Here is an 18,610-nt window from a genome sequence, read left to right on the forward strand (position 1 = left end):
GGTCTTTGCAGGATAAACATGGTATTCTACAGTATATCTTGCATAGCATAATTACAACACTGCTTCCCCCAGATGTATTTAAATTCCCTTTTAACTTATGTTAGGTTTATATATGTGCTCAAAGCAAATCTTAGGTAGTTTGTGGTCCTAACCGTGATTTATTTATAAAGAGTATATTAAATTGTCAGCAGTTGATGTTGATGACACATGTAGAGCGTGAAGCACTTAACACAACAAAATCTACTTGACATTGAGTTAGTTTGATATGTTTATTTGTAATGTTTGGAAGTGATCTCTGGTCCCTTACACAGAAAACCCACTGAATGTCATAACATGTATCTGTATAAAAGGAGAACCACAATATCTGTTAGAGCCTTGACCCATATAACCTGAGGTGAAGATCTGAGATGTTTGGTTCCACAATCCTTACCTGTGGTGGTTTGTTCCATAATCCTTACCTGTGGTGATTTGTTTCTCAGGAAACTTGGTTCCACAATCCTAACCTGTGGTGGTTTGTTTGTCAGGAAACTTGGTTCCACAATCCTTACCTGAGGTGGTTTGTTTCTCAGGAAACTTGGTTCCACAATCGTTACCTGTGGTGGTTTGTTCCACAATCCTTACATGTTGTGGTTTGTTCCGCATTCCTTACCTGTGGTGTTTGGTTCCACAATCCTTACCTGTGGTGATTTATTTCTCAGGAAACTTGGTTCCACAATCCTTACCTGTGGTGTTTAGTTCCACAATCCTTACCTGTAGTGGTTTGTTCCACAATCCTTACATGTGGTGGTTTGTTCCACAATCCTTACATGTGGTGGTTTGTTCCACAATCCTTACATGTGGTGGTTTGTTCCACAATCCTTACCTGTGGTGTTTGGTTCCACAATCCTTACCTGTGGTGATTTATTTCTCAGGAAAGTTGGTTCCACAATCCTTACCTGTGGTGATTTGTTTCTCGGGAAACTTGGTTCCACAATCCTTACCGGTGGTGGTTTGTTTCTCAGGAAACTTGGTTCCACAATCCTTACCTGAGATGGTTTGTTTCTCAGGAAACTTGGTTCCACAATCCTTACCTGTGGTGGTTTGTTCCACAATCCTTTTGGTGGTTTGTTTTTCAGGAAACTTGGTTCCACAATCCTAACCTGTAGTGATTTGTTTCTCAGGAAACAAAAAAATAAAAAGGATTGGTCTGTGCTGATGTAATTGAATCTGCTGGCAAGAAACTTTATCTTAATTGCTCTGAATTGCATATGATGGGCCATCCATATGTTGTTCATTTAGGTAGTCATCAGCTTTTTCAAAGTGACCAAGTCTCAAAATGACACTTGTTGTTGACATGCACAGGAAGCAAACAAGCAAACAAACAAAACTTTAAAACTCCAGATCAGGGAAGCACCACCCTAATTACATGGTATCATTTTCTCTAATCAAAATGTCTTTATTACATGGAAAGAGTTGCTTATCAGCTGTGAGATTGATGTCATGGTGTCTTATTACATGGAAAGAGTTGCTTATCAGCTGTGAGATTGATGTCATGGTGTCTTATAATGTGGAAAGAGTTGCTTATCAGCTGTGAGATTGATGTCATGGTGTCTTATAATGTGGAAAGAGTTGCTTATCAGCTGTGAGGTTGATGCCATGGTGTCTTATTACATGGAAAGAGTTGCTTATCAGCTGTGAGATTGATGTCATGGTGCCTTATTACATGGAAAGAGTTGCTTATCAGCTGTGAGATTGATGTCATGGTGTCTTATTACATGGAAAGAGTTGCTTATCAGCTGTGAGATTGATGTCATGGTGCCTTATTACATGGAAAGAGTTGCTTATCAGCTGTGAGATTGATGTCATGGTGTCTTATAATGTGGAAAGAGTTGCTTATCAGCTGTGAGATTGATGTCATGGTGTCTTATAATGTGGAAAGAGTTGCTTATCAGCTGTGAGATTGATGTCATGGTGCCTTATTACATGGAAAGAGTTGCTTATCAGCTGTGAGATTGATGTCATGGTGTCTTATTACATGGAAAGAGTTGCTTATCAGCTGTGAGGTTGATGTCATGGTGCCTTATTACATGGAAAGAGTTGCTTATCAGCTGTGAGATTGATGTCATGGTGTCTTATAATGTGGAAAGAGTTGCTTATCAGCTGTGAGTTTGATGTCATGGTGTCTTATTACATGGAAAGAGTTGCTTATCAGCTGTGAGATTGATGTCATGGTGTCTTATAATGTGGAAAGAGTTGCTTATCAGCTGTGAGATTGATGTCATGGTGTCTTATTACATGGAAAGAGTTGCTTATCAGCTGTGAGATTGATGTCATGGTGTCTTATAATGTGGAAAGAGTTGCTTATCAGCTGTGAGATTGATGTCATGGTGTCTTATTACATGGAAAGAGTTGCTTATCAGCTGTGAGATTGATGTCATGGTGTCTTATTACATGGAAAGAGTTGCTTATCAGCTGTGAGGTTGATGCCATGGTGTCTTATTACATGGAAAGAGTTGCTTATCAGCTGTGAGATTGATGTCATGGTGTCTTATAATGTGGAAAGAGTTGCTTATCAGCTGTGAGATTGATGTCATGGTGTCTTATAATGTGGAAAGAGTTGCTTATCAGCTGTGAGCTTATCAGCTGTGCTTGATGTCATGGTGTCTACATGGAAAGAGTTGCTTATCAGCTGTGAGATTGATGTCATGGAAAGAGTTGCTTATCAGCTGTGAGATAATGTGGAAAGAGTTGCTTATCAGCTGTAAGATTGATGTCATGGTGTCTTATAATGTGGAAAGAGTTGCTTATCAGCTGTGAGATTGATGTCATGGTGTCTTATAATGTGGAAAGAGTTGCTTATCAGCTGTGAGATTGATGTCATGGTGTCTTATTACATGGAAAGAGTTGCTTATCAGCTGTGAGATTGATGTCATGGTGTCAATATGCAAAATATAATTTCAATTTATTTTTGATTTCTTAGAAGCTTTGAATATTGGTTAGATTTCTGTTGTGCTAAGCTCCATGCTTGGTCAAAGCTGGATTCAAGGCATATATGTTTCACAAGCATCGTTCGGAATCTTTAGGAGATTTAATTCAACTGCTTAATTATATCTTGACCATAATTCCATCATAATTTATTTCTGGTGATTTACATACTGTGGTTGTATAATTATAATATGCTGGTCAGTGTCATTACGTGTTCAGAACTTTCCCTTTGGTTGCTGGTGAAAACATCGGTGTCACCCCAACACATCTAGTATCTCAGTTATATTGTTCAGAAGCAACATTGGCATTATACATCAATCTTATACCTTAAAAGGGTTCATGTTGGAAAAAAGATTAAATTTCAGATGGTTATATTTATATTTAGTTTATATTGTTGTGTAAAAGTTTCAGGCCTGAAATGAAAAACAATTTTAACCTTTTTAAATGTATTTATTTTCAGGATTTGTGTTCCTTATTTATCGGGAAGAAACACGACGTGCTGTGTTACCAAATGAAATCACACACCTTGATACTGTGCGGGCCATGTTTGTACGCGCATTTCCACAGAAGTTAAATCTTGAAATTCTGGAGTCGCCACGTAGGAAAATATACATTTTAGAACCGAAGAGTTCCATTTACTATCAACTTGAAGATTTACGGTAATTATTTTCAATTTAAAAGGATATATTCCGTAAATTTACGTGAGAAGGATGACTTCAAATGGAGTTTGCTTATGACTGAAACAAAACACATTTGTTTTATGACATTTCTCTAAAATTGTAAAATAATAAATTTTTTTGTTCTTACTCCTTGCCTTTGCCCTTGTCCTTTACATAATTGATTTTATTTTTTTAGGGACATCCGAGACCGAGCAGTGTTAAAGATACATGAATGTGACAGTTTTGAACCCCAGAAGATCAAGGAACCAGCCCCAGAGACACGTGGCAAGCTTGTACAACCCCCAGCAGGACAGCGAGGCCAGGGATTCCCTGGGGAGTCCCCAGCTACGGCCATCACTGATCATGTAAATAGTTATCTTCTTTTCTGGGATTTCCTTTATTTGCTCTCTTGGTCTGGTGTGATGGCTTTCGTCTGTCCATCCATCTGACATTTACTTCCCCTCATTATTTGGACATAATAAACAAAAGGGTTAGAGTCATAATTTTTAGCTGGAATGTTCCTTGGATGAAGCTGATCATAGTTTGTAAAATGAAATGACCTTGACTCATATTCAAAGAGTCAAATTTGTTTAAAAAATGAAAATGACTTCTCATTAACCAAGAGTTTGAATGCCAACAATGCAAAATGTTAATGTATTTGTGACAAGCATTAAACAGATCACATTTCCAAGATTTCTTCACTAAGACTGATATTGATAATAATACATGTTGTGATATTCTTGTTTTCAAATTTGCAAATAGTTAAAGATAAGAAAATTAATGCATGCGCTACGAAATGAATATTGCTGGATGTTGTTGGCAAAGACAGTCTCCCATATAAACACCAACAGTTGTCAGCCCCTGGTGGTCATGACAAAATGTTAAAATGGTGAATTTTGAATAAAAAATTGATACTGTTTTAGTTCCTGCTCTACAACATGGATACCAGCTATTTTAGTGTTACCACCATATGATGAAATTTTCCTCTGGTGGAATAACCCTATTATGCAATAGTTGGAATGTATACATTTTCCATAATTATATTGATATTTCAGGTACGGAAGGCCCAGACAATGCCTGCAAGTATGACTCACTCCTATCCTTCTTATGTTGAAATGGAGTATGAAAGGCCAAGGTCACAGACACCTGATCCTGCTCGAATGTCCCGGAGTCAGGGGTCATCATCTGGGACGTATGGTCGTGTTATGTATCAATCTCCTGAACGCCAGCTCTCACTTGAACGTCCCAATCTAAGACCTATCCCAGAAAATCATCAGATGCAAAATGGCTACATTCCAAATAATAAGGTCTCTTATGATGACTCTGATGGACGAGGCCAGCCTATATATGGTCATCTCACAAGCAGTCGAAGTCAACCTCCGCCTGGAGACCCCCTGCGGAGAGCCCTGTCTCCTACCCCCTCTAGTGCAGTTTCGCAGGAATATGATCATTTTCGAGCACCAGGAGGGCCTGCGCCCGGAGCGCCTCCTCAGACTTATGTTGCCCATGGGACACGAGCAAGTGGTGTGTCCACTCCGCAGAGGGCAACTGGACCAGGGACAGACCAACGTATGTAACTAAAACACTCAAGGAACTACTGCTATAGAATATCTGTATGATAAGTGAGTGTTGGAATCAGCGAAAATTTGCTTTGTTATAATTGGATTTCGAGTCTTAGCTTTTGGATAAAATTGATGCAGGATTTTTGACAGAAAGAAACTTAGAGGCATCTTCTATGCTGATTTGATCAACTATGTATCATTACAGTATCTGTACAAAAGTGAATTGCTATCCCACTCTCTTTGGAGTTTGAAGACAACAAAAAGATATTTTTTACCATGTAAATTATACATGTAGAAATTTTAAACAGTTTGTTATGATAGAAAATATGCCCTAGCAATATCAATTATTAAAAGAGAAACATTCCACAAATAGGTTCAGAACACACTGGAAAGATATTTTAATTATCAAAGTTAAATAGCTTAACAAGTTTGTACCAGGGATCAATCACAATAATCAATGGGGCCTGCAGGTTCATAGATTAATTTCTGAGTCAAATTGTTTCGCCGTCCTATAGCGCTTACTCAGGAGATACATTTTATGATTTCTACCCACATGGTACATAAAATGTAAGTTAATTTTCCTGACTTCAGATACATAGGAAGGGTTCATGAACCAACTTTGGAAACCAGATGTCATGACTCTCTACCTCATTTCCTAATTATTATTTGGTGGTTTTTAGGTCATCTGAGACAAAGTCTTCCAATGTAAATAATTTATATTTTCAACAGCTTCTCAATAAATAAAAGGCCAAGGGTCACAGTATTGGGCCTGTGGAATGCTGGGATGAAGGGTTACCAAGTTTGTTCAAATGAACGACCTTTGCCAATTTTCAAAGTTACTGGGGTGAAATGTGTTAAAATCTTTAAACAACTTCTTCTCAATAGCCAAATGGCCCAGGGTCTTGCTTTTGGGCCATAAGCAGTCTAGGATGACGGGCTATCAAAAGTGTTCAATTAATTATCATGACCTACTTTAAAAATCACCAGGTTAAATGTGTTAAGACATTTTGATAACTTTTAATAACCAAATGACCCATGCTCATTATATTTGGCCAGTAGCATGCTGGGATGGAGGGATATCATGTTTGTCCAAATAAATGACCTTGAACTTCATTCAAGGTTACAGGAGTCAAATATTCAAAACTAAAACAACACAGACACTGTTATCACCAACAATTAAAAACATTTCAGTAAACATATATCATTTCTGTTCCCAACTCTAGGACTGATGGATAGGTTCTAAAAGATCTGAAGACCCCAGGTAACCGTTAAGGCCCATGGTCTTCTTGTTTTATTTTGTGAAAGTTACTGCTCATAACATCATTGTGATAAGATTTTCTGTTTATCTGTAAATTGTTTGTTGATTTTGTAGGACATGCCATGCATAACAACAGGCATTCTTTAGCATTCACTCCAATGGCAGATAAAACGGTATCGCCTACCAAACCTATGGTCACTAATGGAGTACCGAGATCTCAGAGTTACAGAGTGGCCCCGGATACTGAGAGATCTGTACCGTTACCACAGCGACCTCGGAGCGTGACTCCTCAACCTGTACCTCCAGATGTAGACTCAAAGTACGATGATTGGTAAAGGGCAAAATAATATATTCTCGATGTTGTACATAGATAGGTGACCCTGTCAACCCTGAGTTTCTTCTTTGATAAATTGTGTGTCCTATACCCGTCGCACTGTTTGAAGTGCTAGGTACAACTTGACACCTATGTAGAACATTACTGTAAATCAGTTACATTTTATTCAGAATTTATTTTTGTGTTGCAGGAAGAATCAATCGTGAATTCAAATCACGTGTGATTGTTTGGATATAATTAACTCTGATGACATTCATGTTGATTTAGTAACCCATATTGGGTTCTTGAAAAATCCATGTCTTTAATAGCTCATCATCCATGAATATAAGTAATTTTTAGATCAGCATTAGTGAAATCATGTATTGTTGAATATGTTTGTAAAGGTTAGTTCCCAAAATAAAGTATTGATGAAATCAAAGTGACTTACAGTGATATTGATTACTAACTCATTCAGGTTTTAGATTTTCTTCTTTTTTTATCAACAAGTAATTTACCATGATAAAATTTTAAATCTTCACAGTTAAGACATTTCTTTTCATTTTAAAATATTTATTTTCTAATTTGTTGTCAAATCATATCTCATTTAACTTGCACAGAGGAAAGATAAGATGGTCACATAAGCTGTATTTTGTATTTATCAGAAATATTTCAACACTTATTTTTTGTGTTGCATTTATTTTGTATAGATTTGAATATCGTAGTAATTTCTGAAATTTGCAGTGAAGATCATAACAGCTGTATTTTGGAATTAGTAAACAATTGTTATTCAAATTTAGTGCAGTGCAGGTGCATTGAAAAGAATGAAAGAATGGCCTCATTTAAAATGGAAGGGAGGCAACTCTGACATATATAATGTTGTAAAGAAATTTGAAGTATAATGTATATTTGATTGCTCATATATTTTATATGTTGATGAAATTAAGTGAAGTTTAAAAAAAAATTGCCTAAAAAAATAATTTTGTTTCCATGGTAACAGGTTTCGTATGGACAAGATGGAGGCCCAGATAGCAAACTTGGCAGCCTGGGTACAAACTGCTGTAGTGTCCACCAACTCAAGTCGTGCTAGCAGTGTAAGGAGTGGAGCCAGTACCACTCCCTCCGACATTGCTGGTTCACAGTTTGGGAGCACACCTGGAAGTAAGTTACAGAGGTCATACAGGGTCACAGGAGTCACTGTAGTTGTCAAGTAGAGATCACAGTTACAAAGAATGTCAAGAAGGCAGTGAAAAGCAATGTCAGTTTTATGAGAGGTCATTTGGGTCAGCGAGGGGTCATTGGGAATGATCTTAGAACCATAAGCTTGTACAGCATGGCTTTTTTAGTGTACAATGAATTAATGAATAAAAGTGACAGGATCATTTAAGTACAGAATATTTCAAGGTCACCAGAAATGTGGATTGTGGGTTTATGATATTAAAGGTTTTAAGTTTCATTGATATTAAGGTTTTGAAAGTTTTAAAATAATCATATTTCAAAATTAAAACATTTTTCTTTTTGTTTTTTCTTTTCTTAATATCTTCCTTATCCCTATGTATTTTGCACCTTTTTATAACACTATTTATATTCTTTTTTATTTCAAGTTTATATTTAAAGTGAAATTGTAATATTTTATCTTCATACAAACACTGAACAAATATTGATATAGATATTTATTGACTGCCTGCAACAGGTAGATAAATTAAAATCTAACTTTATTTCATGGTAAAGAAACTGTGGCATGACGTTATAATAATCCACAAATTTTGAATCATTTGGAGCATGAGGTTAATAAATGTATCTTAAGCTACTAACCATCTCGTGGTGTCATCGAAATAAAACATTTGCTGTATGTTTGAAAGAAGTTCAGGCAAATTTTCATTATTTTTTGTCATTTTTTAAAAATATTTTGTCCCCAATTCATGTTTTGAGAATTGTTCACTTATATTTTGTCAAACTAAATTTGTGCACTGATTCAATTTTCATCCCAAATCTTGAATGCATGAACTTACATTGTTTGGTGAATCTAACTTATTTATGTGAATATGTTTTTTTTGTGTTTGCACAAAAGATAGAAATTTGTGACGTATATAACCTATTTCCTTAAACCTGACACTTATAAATAGAGATTTGGGATTGAAATTTGCTTTAAAACTTTTTTATTCAGCCTGAAAAAACCCTTTAAATTAAAGATTAATATTATTGGCAGTTTCTTTTCAAGAGTTTGGAAATATGAAATTGAAATGGTCAAAATTGAAAGAAAAAAGTAAAGAATTATATTTAATGTTAATATTTGAAATGTACATAAAAGAGTGAATTTCTCATTTTTTACATTATTTTTAGTGTCTGACAGTCTTTTTGATTAACTTTAGCTAATATTACAGTTTTTACATTTAATATTCGTCTATTTTGGTGCCTTTTGAAAAATAACACTTGGTTAAGAAATATTGATGTGAATGATTATCTTTATAAGGTAAAAAGTGTGTCTTTATTGAAGCTAATAATTCTTCTTTGTTTTGTGAAGATATCAATATTTGAGGTTCATATAGTATATTGAGGAGAAAATATTAGATTATGTTATGCTTGATAATAACCATTAAAATTTTGTGTCAGTGATATCAAGAAAATTGTAAATAATTGTCATTTTGTGTAATTTAGACACTCTGTCATCATTTATAACTGTATTAGATCAGATCCGGGGACCAAAATCTGTTTATAATCACAAATGGAATACCAGCTGCAAATTAATGATACAAGCTGTTTGAACAAAAAGACTGTCAGAAGACATATAGTATAGCACATGGTTGTTCAAAATTTGTGTACACTGTCAAATTGAAACTTGAAATCAACTCAATTAAAAAATAATGAAATTATAAACAGATAATGTTTTAAAAAGTCAGATGTTCTAAACAAAAACTTTTTGATAAAATATGCCTATTTTGCTGAAAAAAGAATCTTTCAAAATGTATAAATTTGTATTCAAATTCAATAGACAAAAGGAGATTTAATGAAAAGAAACCAAAACAATAATGATGGTATAAAATTTATTTGGCTTATGATATAAAAGAATTTTGAACAGCTGAGTGGATTTGGCTTTTGGATAAGGTTTTCCACATGCATGTGCCTTTTTACTTTTCAGAGGTGGAAGAGGATGGTGAATTAGATACCAAAGGTATATGTATACCACAATGTAAAATGAGGCACCCTTGCCCTGCTCCATACTTCTGTCTGTACTATGTCTTTTACATGTTGTCTTTTCTAAACAAAGCATTTAAAATGTATTTTCTTGACATCAGGTAATTATTAAACCAACTGTGTCTTATTTACAACGAAAAATGTCAAGAGGTATTGAATGTATTTCAAAATGTTTTTACAAGATATTTTAGTTACTGAAAAGCTAAATTGTAAAAGGATGAGAACAGACAATATGTTTCACTGATAAACTCTTTAGCAAGTTAAGGATATATGCTACCTTGATACTTGAGTTATCCCCCTTTACTTCACTCTTTCCTTAGGACATACCTAATTCTTTTGTAAGGGAGAAGAATGCATGTGGAATATAAGGTAGCATATTTCCCTAATGTCCTTTAGATTTTTCTCTAAAAATATGTTCTTTTCTCACACATATTGCACAATTGTGAATTATGATGAATGACCTTCATGGAGATTTTGCTGTTTCATTATCTCATTGAATGAAAATGAAACCTCAAAGCTAGCTGAATCTTTTAAGTAAATATTTAAGGCATTCACATTCATTCTCTTTTGCATGCAATTATGATTATAAACTGTGATCAACCAGAATTACAAAAATCACATCACAAAACTGATTTAGCCTTTCAAAAGGATGTGTTTTTATGTATTGAAAAAAAAAAAACATTTGATAATCTGTTATGGTTGACTACAGTTGTTTTTCAGAGTGTCTTTACTTTTAATTTTCTTACTTGTTTCTCTCTTGAGTTTCCCTTTATAAGTGATATCTGGATTACTTAATCTGATATTTGGTTTGATATATCATGTAAACCATCAATGTAAGCACTTATACTAACATGACTGAGATATTAAATATTGATGTGAAATTTAAATCCACGATTTGAAAATATTTGTTATGAAAGTTTTTGCTGTTCCTTCCAATGTTAACCTGTTTAAATGCAATTCCAAAAAAGCTTTCTTAAATCCAATTTTTGAGCAACAATTTTTTATGAGTTCCTTCAGGATTTTTTGGATTTTAGATGTTTGTGATTAAAATTTAGGACATACCTTTGGCACAAAATGTTTTGAAGAGAAGTTTTGTTTATTTCGAAGATTGTTTATTGGTTCAGTTCTTTCTTTAATTCGAAAGTTTACAGAGAGAGAGAGAGAGAGAGAGAGAGAGAGAGAGAGATTGGAAAGCTCATCTTCAATAAATTCTCTGATTATTTCCATTTCAAATTTGAATATAATAAACTGGGAGGGAAGTGTGAATTAAATATCATGGTCAAATAAAGCTTGAAAAAATTTGATGAAAAAAGGCCCTTGACTGATAACTTTCAAGCTTTGCCAAAGAAATGTTGAAGACACAGATAAAAGGAATATGGATGAAACATACACAATAGGACTTGGGGTATTAGTAAGTCTGATACATAGTTTTAAACAATGATAGAAAAAAAACTGCCTTTAAATACGCTTGATTTTAACATTGTAAAACTATAATGTCACATGGCTTGAAATTTACTATCAACATTTCATTTGCTTCTTTTTTGACCCAAGGGATATAAGATACTATCAGTATCACCTCTCTCCCACACACATCAAAAAGGGAGGTTATCAGGATTGGGGGCTGAAAATTTTGACGTTTTAGGAACAGTTAAAACATTGGAGATATTCATTGAAAGATGCTTATCTTAGATAGGTTTAGATATGTTTAGGCAGAATCTTTCATGCGTTTGCTTAGATCTATTCTTGTGATGGTTTTGTTCCCTGGGGCAGGCGTGAGAACTAAAGCATCAGATTGATCAAGATCTTCAAAGTTTTTGTAATGTTTTTGAGTGAGAAAAGTGTTTTAGATTTTTATATAAAAGTTTTTCTTGAAAAGATGTTTCAGTCTGCTTTTCTTCAATTAGTGTATTTGTGACTCAGGAAAGTTTTTGAAATAGAAATATGTTTAAAGTTTTGACTTTGCATGCTTTCAGTCTGAATTTTCTATGTATAACGCAACTCTTTAATGAGACATTTGATAACACGTGAAATATTCCCTCAGCGATTGAATTATCATTTTCTTATTCCCAAAAATTAATGATTTAAGAAAAAAGAGTAACATGAAAAAATGATTGGTACATAGACTCCTCACAAAAAATGTGTATCTAGTGGTATGGAATAATTGATATATCTAAAAATAGGGAATCTGGTGAATCTTTTGAAATTAAAATGACAATGATTACTAAATATTATCATAGAGCATGGATTTCTAGTTCTGTTTAAATGTGTCTGCTCTATACCTACTCCTAGACATTCTCTTTAGTGAATCTCTCTCCAGCATGATACCTACTGCATAATATTAAAGTTTCTGATACAAAATATTCAATAGAAAAATTCCAAAATATTGAAGTTGTGATCTTTTAACAGTTTATATCAAATGGTCTTTTCTGTAGCTTTGCTACTCTCTGTAATATATTTAGAAATAATTTTGTAATTAATATGGTAACTTCTTAATACGTAGATAACTTTAAAAGTTTAAAATTTAACTTGTGTACTTACAAGGAGAGTAAAAGTTACTTTGAAGGGTATTTTTAAAACTTTAATATTTCAGAATAAGTCTCAGAATATCAGAAATTGTTTCTTTGGGTTCTACTTTTTCTATAAAAATATACAAGTGTTAGGCATTTTTTAAAAGTTATTAAAATGATATTTATGTATATAGATGATGTTTGTGTGCACAAAAATTTCATAATTAATTTTTTTTCTTTAAAATTGGTTTCTTTTCTAACAAAAGGATATGCTAATTATGTTGACAGGTCTATCAGATCTTTCTACTGCCTCACAAACGACCTTGACCCCAGGAATTAAGGAGGGTATCCTCAATATCAAAAAGCAGACAACAGAATTGCGATCTGATTTGCGTAATATTCGGCGTCTCCACCAACTCAATAAAGAATGCATACAGGAGTCGATACAGGAGACTTTACAGAAAATTACAGTAAGAATTGTTCTTTAGATAAAGGAAACTATATACAGAAAATTACAGTAAGAATTGTTCTTTAGATACAGGAGACTATATACAGAAAATTACAGAAAGAAATGTTCTTTAGATACAGGAGACTATATACAGAAAATTACAGTAAGAATTGTTCTTTAGATACAGGAGACTATATACAGAAAATTACAGAAAGAAATGTTCTTTAGATACAGGAGACTATATACAGAAAATTACAGTAAGAATTGTTCTTTAGATACAGGAGACTATATACAGGAAATTACAGAAAGAAATGTTCTTTAGATACAGGAGACTATATACAGAAAATTACAGTAAGAATTGTTCTTTAGATACAGGAGACTATATACAGAAAATTACAGTAAGAATTGTTCTTTAGATACAGGAGACTACATACAGAAAATTACAGTAAGAATTGTTCTTTAGATACAAGAGACTATATACAGAAAATTACAGTAAGAATTGTTCTTTAGATACAGGAGACTATATACAGAAAATTACAGAAAGAATTGTTCTTTAGATACAGGAGACTATATACAGAAAATTACAGTAAGAATTGTTCTTTAGATACAGGAGACTATATACAGAAAATTACAGTAAGAATTGTTCTTTAGATAAAGGAAACTATATACAGAAAAATACAGTAAGAATTGTTCTTTAGATACAGGAGACTATATACAGAAAATTACAGAAAGAAATGTTCTTTAGATACAGGAGACTATATACAGAAAATTACAGTAAGAATTGTTCTTTAGATACAGGAGACTATATACAGAAAATTACAGAAAGAATTGTTCTTTAGATACAGGAGACTATATACAGAAAATTACAGTAAGAATTGTTCTTTAGATAAAGGAAACTATATACAGAAAAATACAGTAAGAATTGTTCTTTAGATACAGGAGACTATATACAGAAAATTACAGAAAGAAATGTTCTTTAGATACAGGAGACTATATACAGAAAATTACAGTAAGAATTGTTATTTAGATACAGGAGACTATATACAGAAAATTACAGAAAGAATTGTTCTTTAGAATAGAATGAATTTGAGTCAATTTTATTAAACTGATCAGTAAAATGACTTAAATTTAATTGGTATAAACAGGCTGTTGTATGTTTTTGTGGTGAAATGTGTAGGAATGATATACTTTTCTATCAGATTGATTATCTTTTTATAAAAAATGTAATAAAATGGTTACAAATATTGATGTTTAGGAAGCCTTGTGTCTATTGATGTATCTACAGAAAGTACTGTCTACTGTACAATATTGATGTTTAGAAAGCCTTGTGTCTATTGATGTATCTACAGAAAGTACTGTCTACTGTACCGGGTACAGAAAACCAGGTACTACGAAAACAACGCAGTGAAACAGACGTCCGTTTGAAATCCTACATCGGAGACAAAGCTATGGCCTTCAGGGAACTTAGGTAAGGAATGTTTCCATTTCGCTGTACATTAAATCTATTCTTCATCATCATAATTAATTTCATAGGAAATGGAATTTGCAAAAAAACATATTTTCAAGTCGATTTAAATTGTCAGTTATCAGATATTAATGTGAACATTGAAAAAAAAGTGAAAATTGGATTATTTGCATATGGACATGTACAAAATTCCTAAAAATAATGTTGCAGTTCAAGGGAGGTAATCTTATTAAGAATCTAAATAAAAAATGTAGTGCCATTTTTCAAACTTCTTGAAAGCATTTCTATAAGCCAGAAGACATTGTCTGTTAGTAAATTTTTATGGACTCTGAGCATTTTAGTGTGGTTTGGGGACATCATCAGACTGTAGCAGAAATGAAAATAGCGGCAAAGAAATTTACTATCTCTACATACTTTTGACTTTCCAGTAATGCTACAGTTAGTTGTTTTCTTTTTGCCTTGCAGTGACCTTGAAGCATGTGTGGAAGAGCTGCGGTTTGATGTTCTGTCACGACACTGTCTCGTCAACATGGCTGATGTAGAGGGTATGGCCCTCCTTCTCAGTCAGGTGGCTCGGTGCCTGGGAGAACTGAAAGGTAATCACTGCTGTCTAAACTGTATTTATAACGTATTAAATCCCAATAAAATATCATCAAATAATCATGTAATGCTTAAAACTGGTTAAAATTGACAAGAGATTTTATCTCATTTGTTCTAAGATAGTTAGCTTTTACCCTTAAAATAATAGCCAATAACCTTATTAATTTATATGCAATGACAGGGTATATTTTTTACAACTGATTGAGATAGAGGAATATGTCTTCAATTTTGAAATCTTATCCAGAAAAAAGCTGGCCTGAAATTTCAAAATTTAGTAAAATAAGGTCCATGTTACTGAAGGGAAATATTGGTGTACGTCGGGAAATATTGGTGTACATCGGGAAATATTGGTGTACGTCGGGAAATATCGGTGTACGTCGGGAAATATTGGTGTACATCGGGAAATATTGGTGTACTTTGGGAAATATTGGTGTACTTTGGGAAATATTGGTGTACATCGGGAAATATTGGTGTACTTTGGGAAATATTGGTGTACATCGGGAAATATTGGTGTACATCGGGAAATATTGGTGTACGTCGGGAAATATCGGTGTACGTCGGGAAATATTGGTGTACATCGGGAAATATTGGTGTACGTCGGGAAATATTGGTGTACTTTGGGAAATATTGGTGTACATCGGGAAATATTGGTGTACGTTGGGAAATATCGGTATACGTCGGGAAATATCGGTGTACGTCGGGAAATATCGGTGTACATAGGGAAATATTGGTGTACATCGGGAAATATTGGTGTACATCGGGAAATATTGGTGTACTTTGGGAAATATTGGTGTACTTTGGGAAATATCAGTGTACATCGGGAAATATTGGTATACTTTGGGAAATATTGATGTACTTTGGGAAATATTGGTGTACTTTGGGAAATATCAGTGTACATCGGGAAATATTGGTATACTTTGGGAAATATTGGTGTACTTTGGGAAATATCAGTGTACATCGGGAAATATTGGTATACTTTGGGAAATATTGATGTACTTTGGGAAATATTGGTGTACTTTGGGAAATATCAGTGTACATCGGGAAATATTGGTATACTTTGGGAAATATTGGTGTACTTTGGGAAATATTGGTGTACTTTGGGAAATATCAGTGTACATCGGGAAATATTGGTATACTTTGGGAAATATTGGTGTACTTTGGGAAATATTGGTGTACTTTGGGAAATATCAGTGTACATTTGGAAATATTGGTATACTTTGGGAAATATTGATGTACTTTGGGAAATATTGGTGTACTTTGGGAAATATCAGTGTACATCGGGAAATATTGGTATACTTTGGGAAATATTGGTGTACTTTGGGAAATATTGGTGTACATCTGGAAATATTGGTGTACTTTGGGAAATATTGGTATACTTTGGGAAAACAATTTAAAATCAGATTCTGATACAGGAGGTTTAAAATAATATTAGTTTTACTTATTTTTTTCTCTCAAAGATTGATCAACTTTAATGTTACAGGACTTTTCCCATCCCTACAAGAGGAGGTGAAGCATGTTCTGGCTGGTGAAATGGAGGTCGTGGTTAAGGAGGAAAAGTTGGTCTCATTATTGTTGTTTTGAATACGTTATATCATAATTATATAAAGATATCAGGTTAAATTGATATGTAAACTTTGTAGAACTGTCTTGTTTTGTTGTTACTGTTGAAGTTAGGATTTTCAGTTGACTTAAGCATTATGGGATGAATGAATTTTTTTCCACAGATTCCTCAAAGACGAGCCAGAAAGTTTGGAAGAGGGTTTAAAACGCTGCAAGAAGCTGACAAATACTCTGTTTAACTTTAAAAGGTATTGTGATAATTTAGACCAGGTTTACATTTATAACAATTTTGTCCAGGTTTGATATTATGCTCCTGTGGACTGGTGTTGTATGATAAAGAGAAGCCCATGGTAAAGTGAAGCCACTTTATATTTTATTTTCAATTGCTGTTTCTACACTAAATATTCTATCATTTTATTTAACTATGTTCCTCCATATATAATAAAACAAACAAACAAAAATAACGAGGGTGCATGGGGCAGTTCATTTACCATTTCCTTACTAATTGATTCTTTTTCACCAATTTGTTTTCTAATCACCCTGATTCAATCATACTTGACCATAATTTTTCATGTTTACATACATTCACACCTGTCAATTTGCTGCATGGTTTCATTTAAGGATTGGTACAGGTATCAATTATGTATTGTCAAGTGCCTCTCTCATTGTCATACTTAGACATAACAACTTTGTGATCATATATACAGAGTGTGATTTTGTCATCATTCAGACTGGATATGATTTTGTCATCATTCAGACTATTGGCTCTATTGATAGTGACTCAGTTGACTCTGTTGATAGTGACTCAGTTGACTCTGTTGATAGTGGCTCTGTTGGCTCTATTGATAGTGGATCTGTTGATAGGGGCTCTGTTGGCTGTTTTTAGTAGCTGTGTTGATAAGGGCTCTGTTGGCTGTTTTTAGTAGCTGTGTTGATAGGGGCTCTGTTGCCTCTGTTGATAATGGCTCTGTTGACTGTGTTGATAGTGGCTCTGTTGACTGTTGATAGTGGCTCTGTTGGCTGTGTTGATAGTGGCTCTGTTGGCTGTTTATTGTGGCTCTGTTGGATCTATTGATAGTGGATCTGTTGACTGTTGATTGTGGCTCTGTTAATAGTGGCTCTGTTGACTCTGTTGATATTGACTCTGTTGATAGTTGGCTCTGTTGACTGTTGATAGTGGCTCCATTGGCTCACTTGATAAAAACTCTATTTCGTCTGTTGATAGTGGCTCTGTTGGCTCTATTGATAGTGGCTCTGTTGGCTCTGTTGATAGTGATTCTGTTGACTTGACAGTTGCTCTGTTGGCTGTGTTGATAGTGTCTGTTGACTCCATTGATAGTGGCTCTGTTGGCTGTGTTGATAGTGGCTCTGTTGACTGTTGATAATGCCTCTATTGATAGTGGCTCTGTTGACTCTATTGATAGTGCCTCTGTTGATAGTGGCTCTGTTGGCTCTGTTGATAGTGGCTCTGTTGATTGTTGGTAGCTCTGTCGACTCTCTTGATAGTGGCTCTGTTGGCTCTGTTGATAGTTGCTCTGCTGATAGTGGCTCTGTTGACTGTTGATAGTGTCTCTGTTGGATCTGTTGATAGTGGCTCTGATGACTGTTGATAGTGCCTCTGTTGGATCTGTTGATAGTGGCTCTGTTGATAGTGCCTCTGTTGGATCTGTTGAGAGTGGCTCTGTTGACTGTTGATAGTGGCTCTGTTGACTGTTGATAATGCCTCTGTTGATAGTGGCTCTGTTGACTCTATTGATAGTGCCTCTGTTGATATTGGCTCTGTTGATAGTGGCTCTGTTGGATGTGTTGATGGTGGCCCTGTTGACTCTGTTGATAGTGGCTCCATTGGATCTGTTGATAGTGGCTCTGTTGACTCTGTTGATAGTGGCTCTGTTGGATCTGTTGATAGTGGCTCTGTTGATTGTGGCTCTGTTGACTGTTGATAGTGGCTCTGTTGACTCCGTTGATAGTGTCTCTGTTGACTCTGTTGATAGTGTCTCTGTTAGCTCTGTTAATAGTGTCTCTGTTGGCTCTGTTAATAGTGTCTCTGTTGGCTCCGTTAATAGTGTCTCTGTCTAATAT

The 18,610-nt window shown here is 34.4% G+C and overlaps 1 protein-coding gene across 1 annotated transcript in view; it reads left to right on the top strand.

Annotated features, from left to right (window-relative positions):
- Nucleotides 1-18,471, top strand: part of LOC132565537 (coiled-coil domain-containing protein CG32809-like) — a 42,878-nt gene extending 24,407 nt beyond the window's left edge. The window contains exons 3-16 of the mRNA XM_060230186.1: nt 3,425-3,623; nt 3,820-3,988; nt 4,679-5,192; nt 6,558-6,762; nt 7,754-7,914; nt 9,893-9,925; nt 12,744-12,925; nt 14,253-14,371; nt 14,834-14,964; nt 16,449-16,524; nt 16,693-16,776; nt 17,306-17,399; nt 17,683-17,905; nt 18,227-18,471. Of these exons, the coding sequence (XP_060086169.1) occupies nt 3,425-3,623; nt 3,820-3,988; nt 4,679-5,192; nt 6,558-6,762; nt 7,754-7,914; nt 9,893-9,925; nt 12,744-12,925; nt 14,253-14,371; nt 14,834-14,964; nt 16,449-16,524; nt 16,693-16,776; nt 17,306-17,399; nt 17,683-17,905; nt 18,227-18,471 (2,435 nt within the window). The remainder of the gene's footprint in view (nt 1-3,424; nt 3,624-3,819; nt 3,989-4,678; nt 5,193-6,557; nt 6,763-7,753; nt 7,915-9,892; nt 9,926-12,743; nt 12,926-14,252; nt 14,372-14,833; nt 14,965-16,448; nt 16,525-16,692; nt 16,777-17,305; nt 17,400-17,682; nt 17,906-18,226) is intronic.
- Nucleotides 18,472-18,610: the final 139 nt, after the last annotated feature.

This window comes from Ylistrum balloti, unplaced genomic scaffold (assembly GCF_031769215.1).
Source record: "Ylistrum balloti isolate Yb309-2 unplaced genomic scaffold, AGI_CSIRO_Ybal_v1 Utg369724, whole genome shotgun sequence".
Lineage (NCBI taxonomy): Eukaryota > Metazoa > Mollusca > Bivalvia > Pectinida > Pectinidae > Ylistrum > Ylistrum balloti.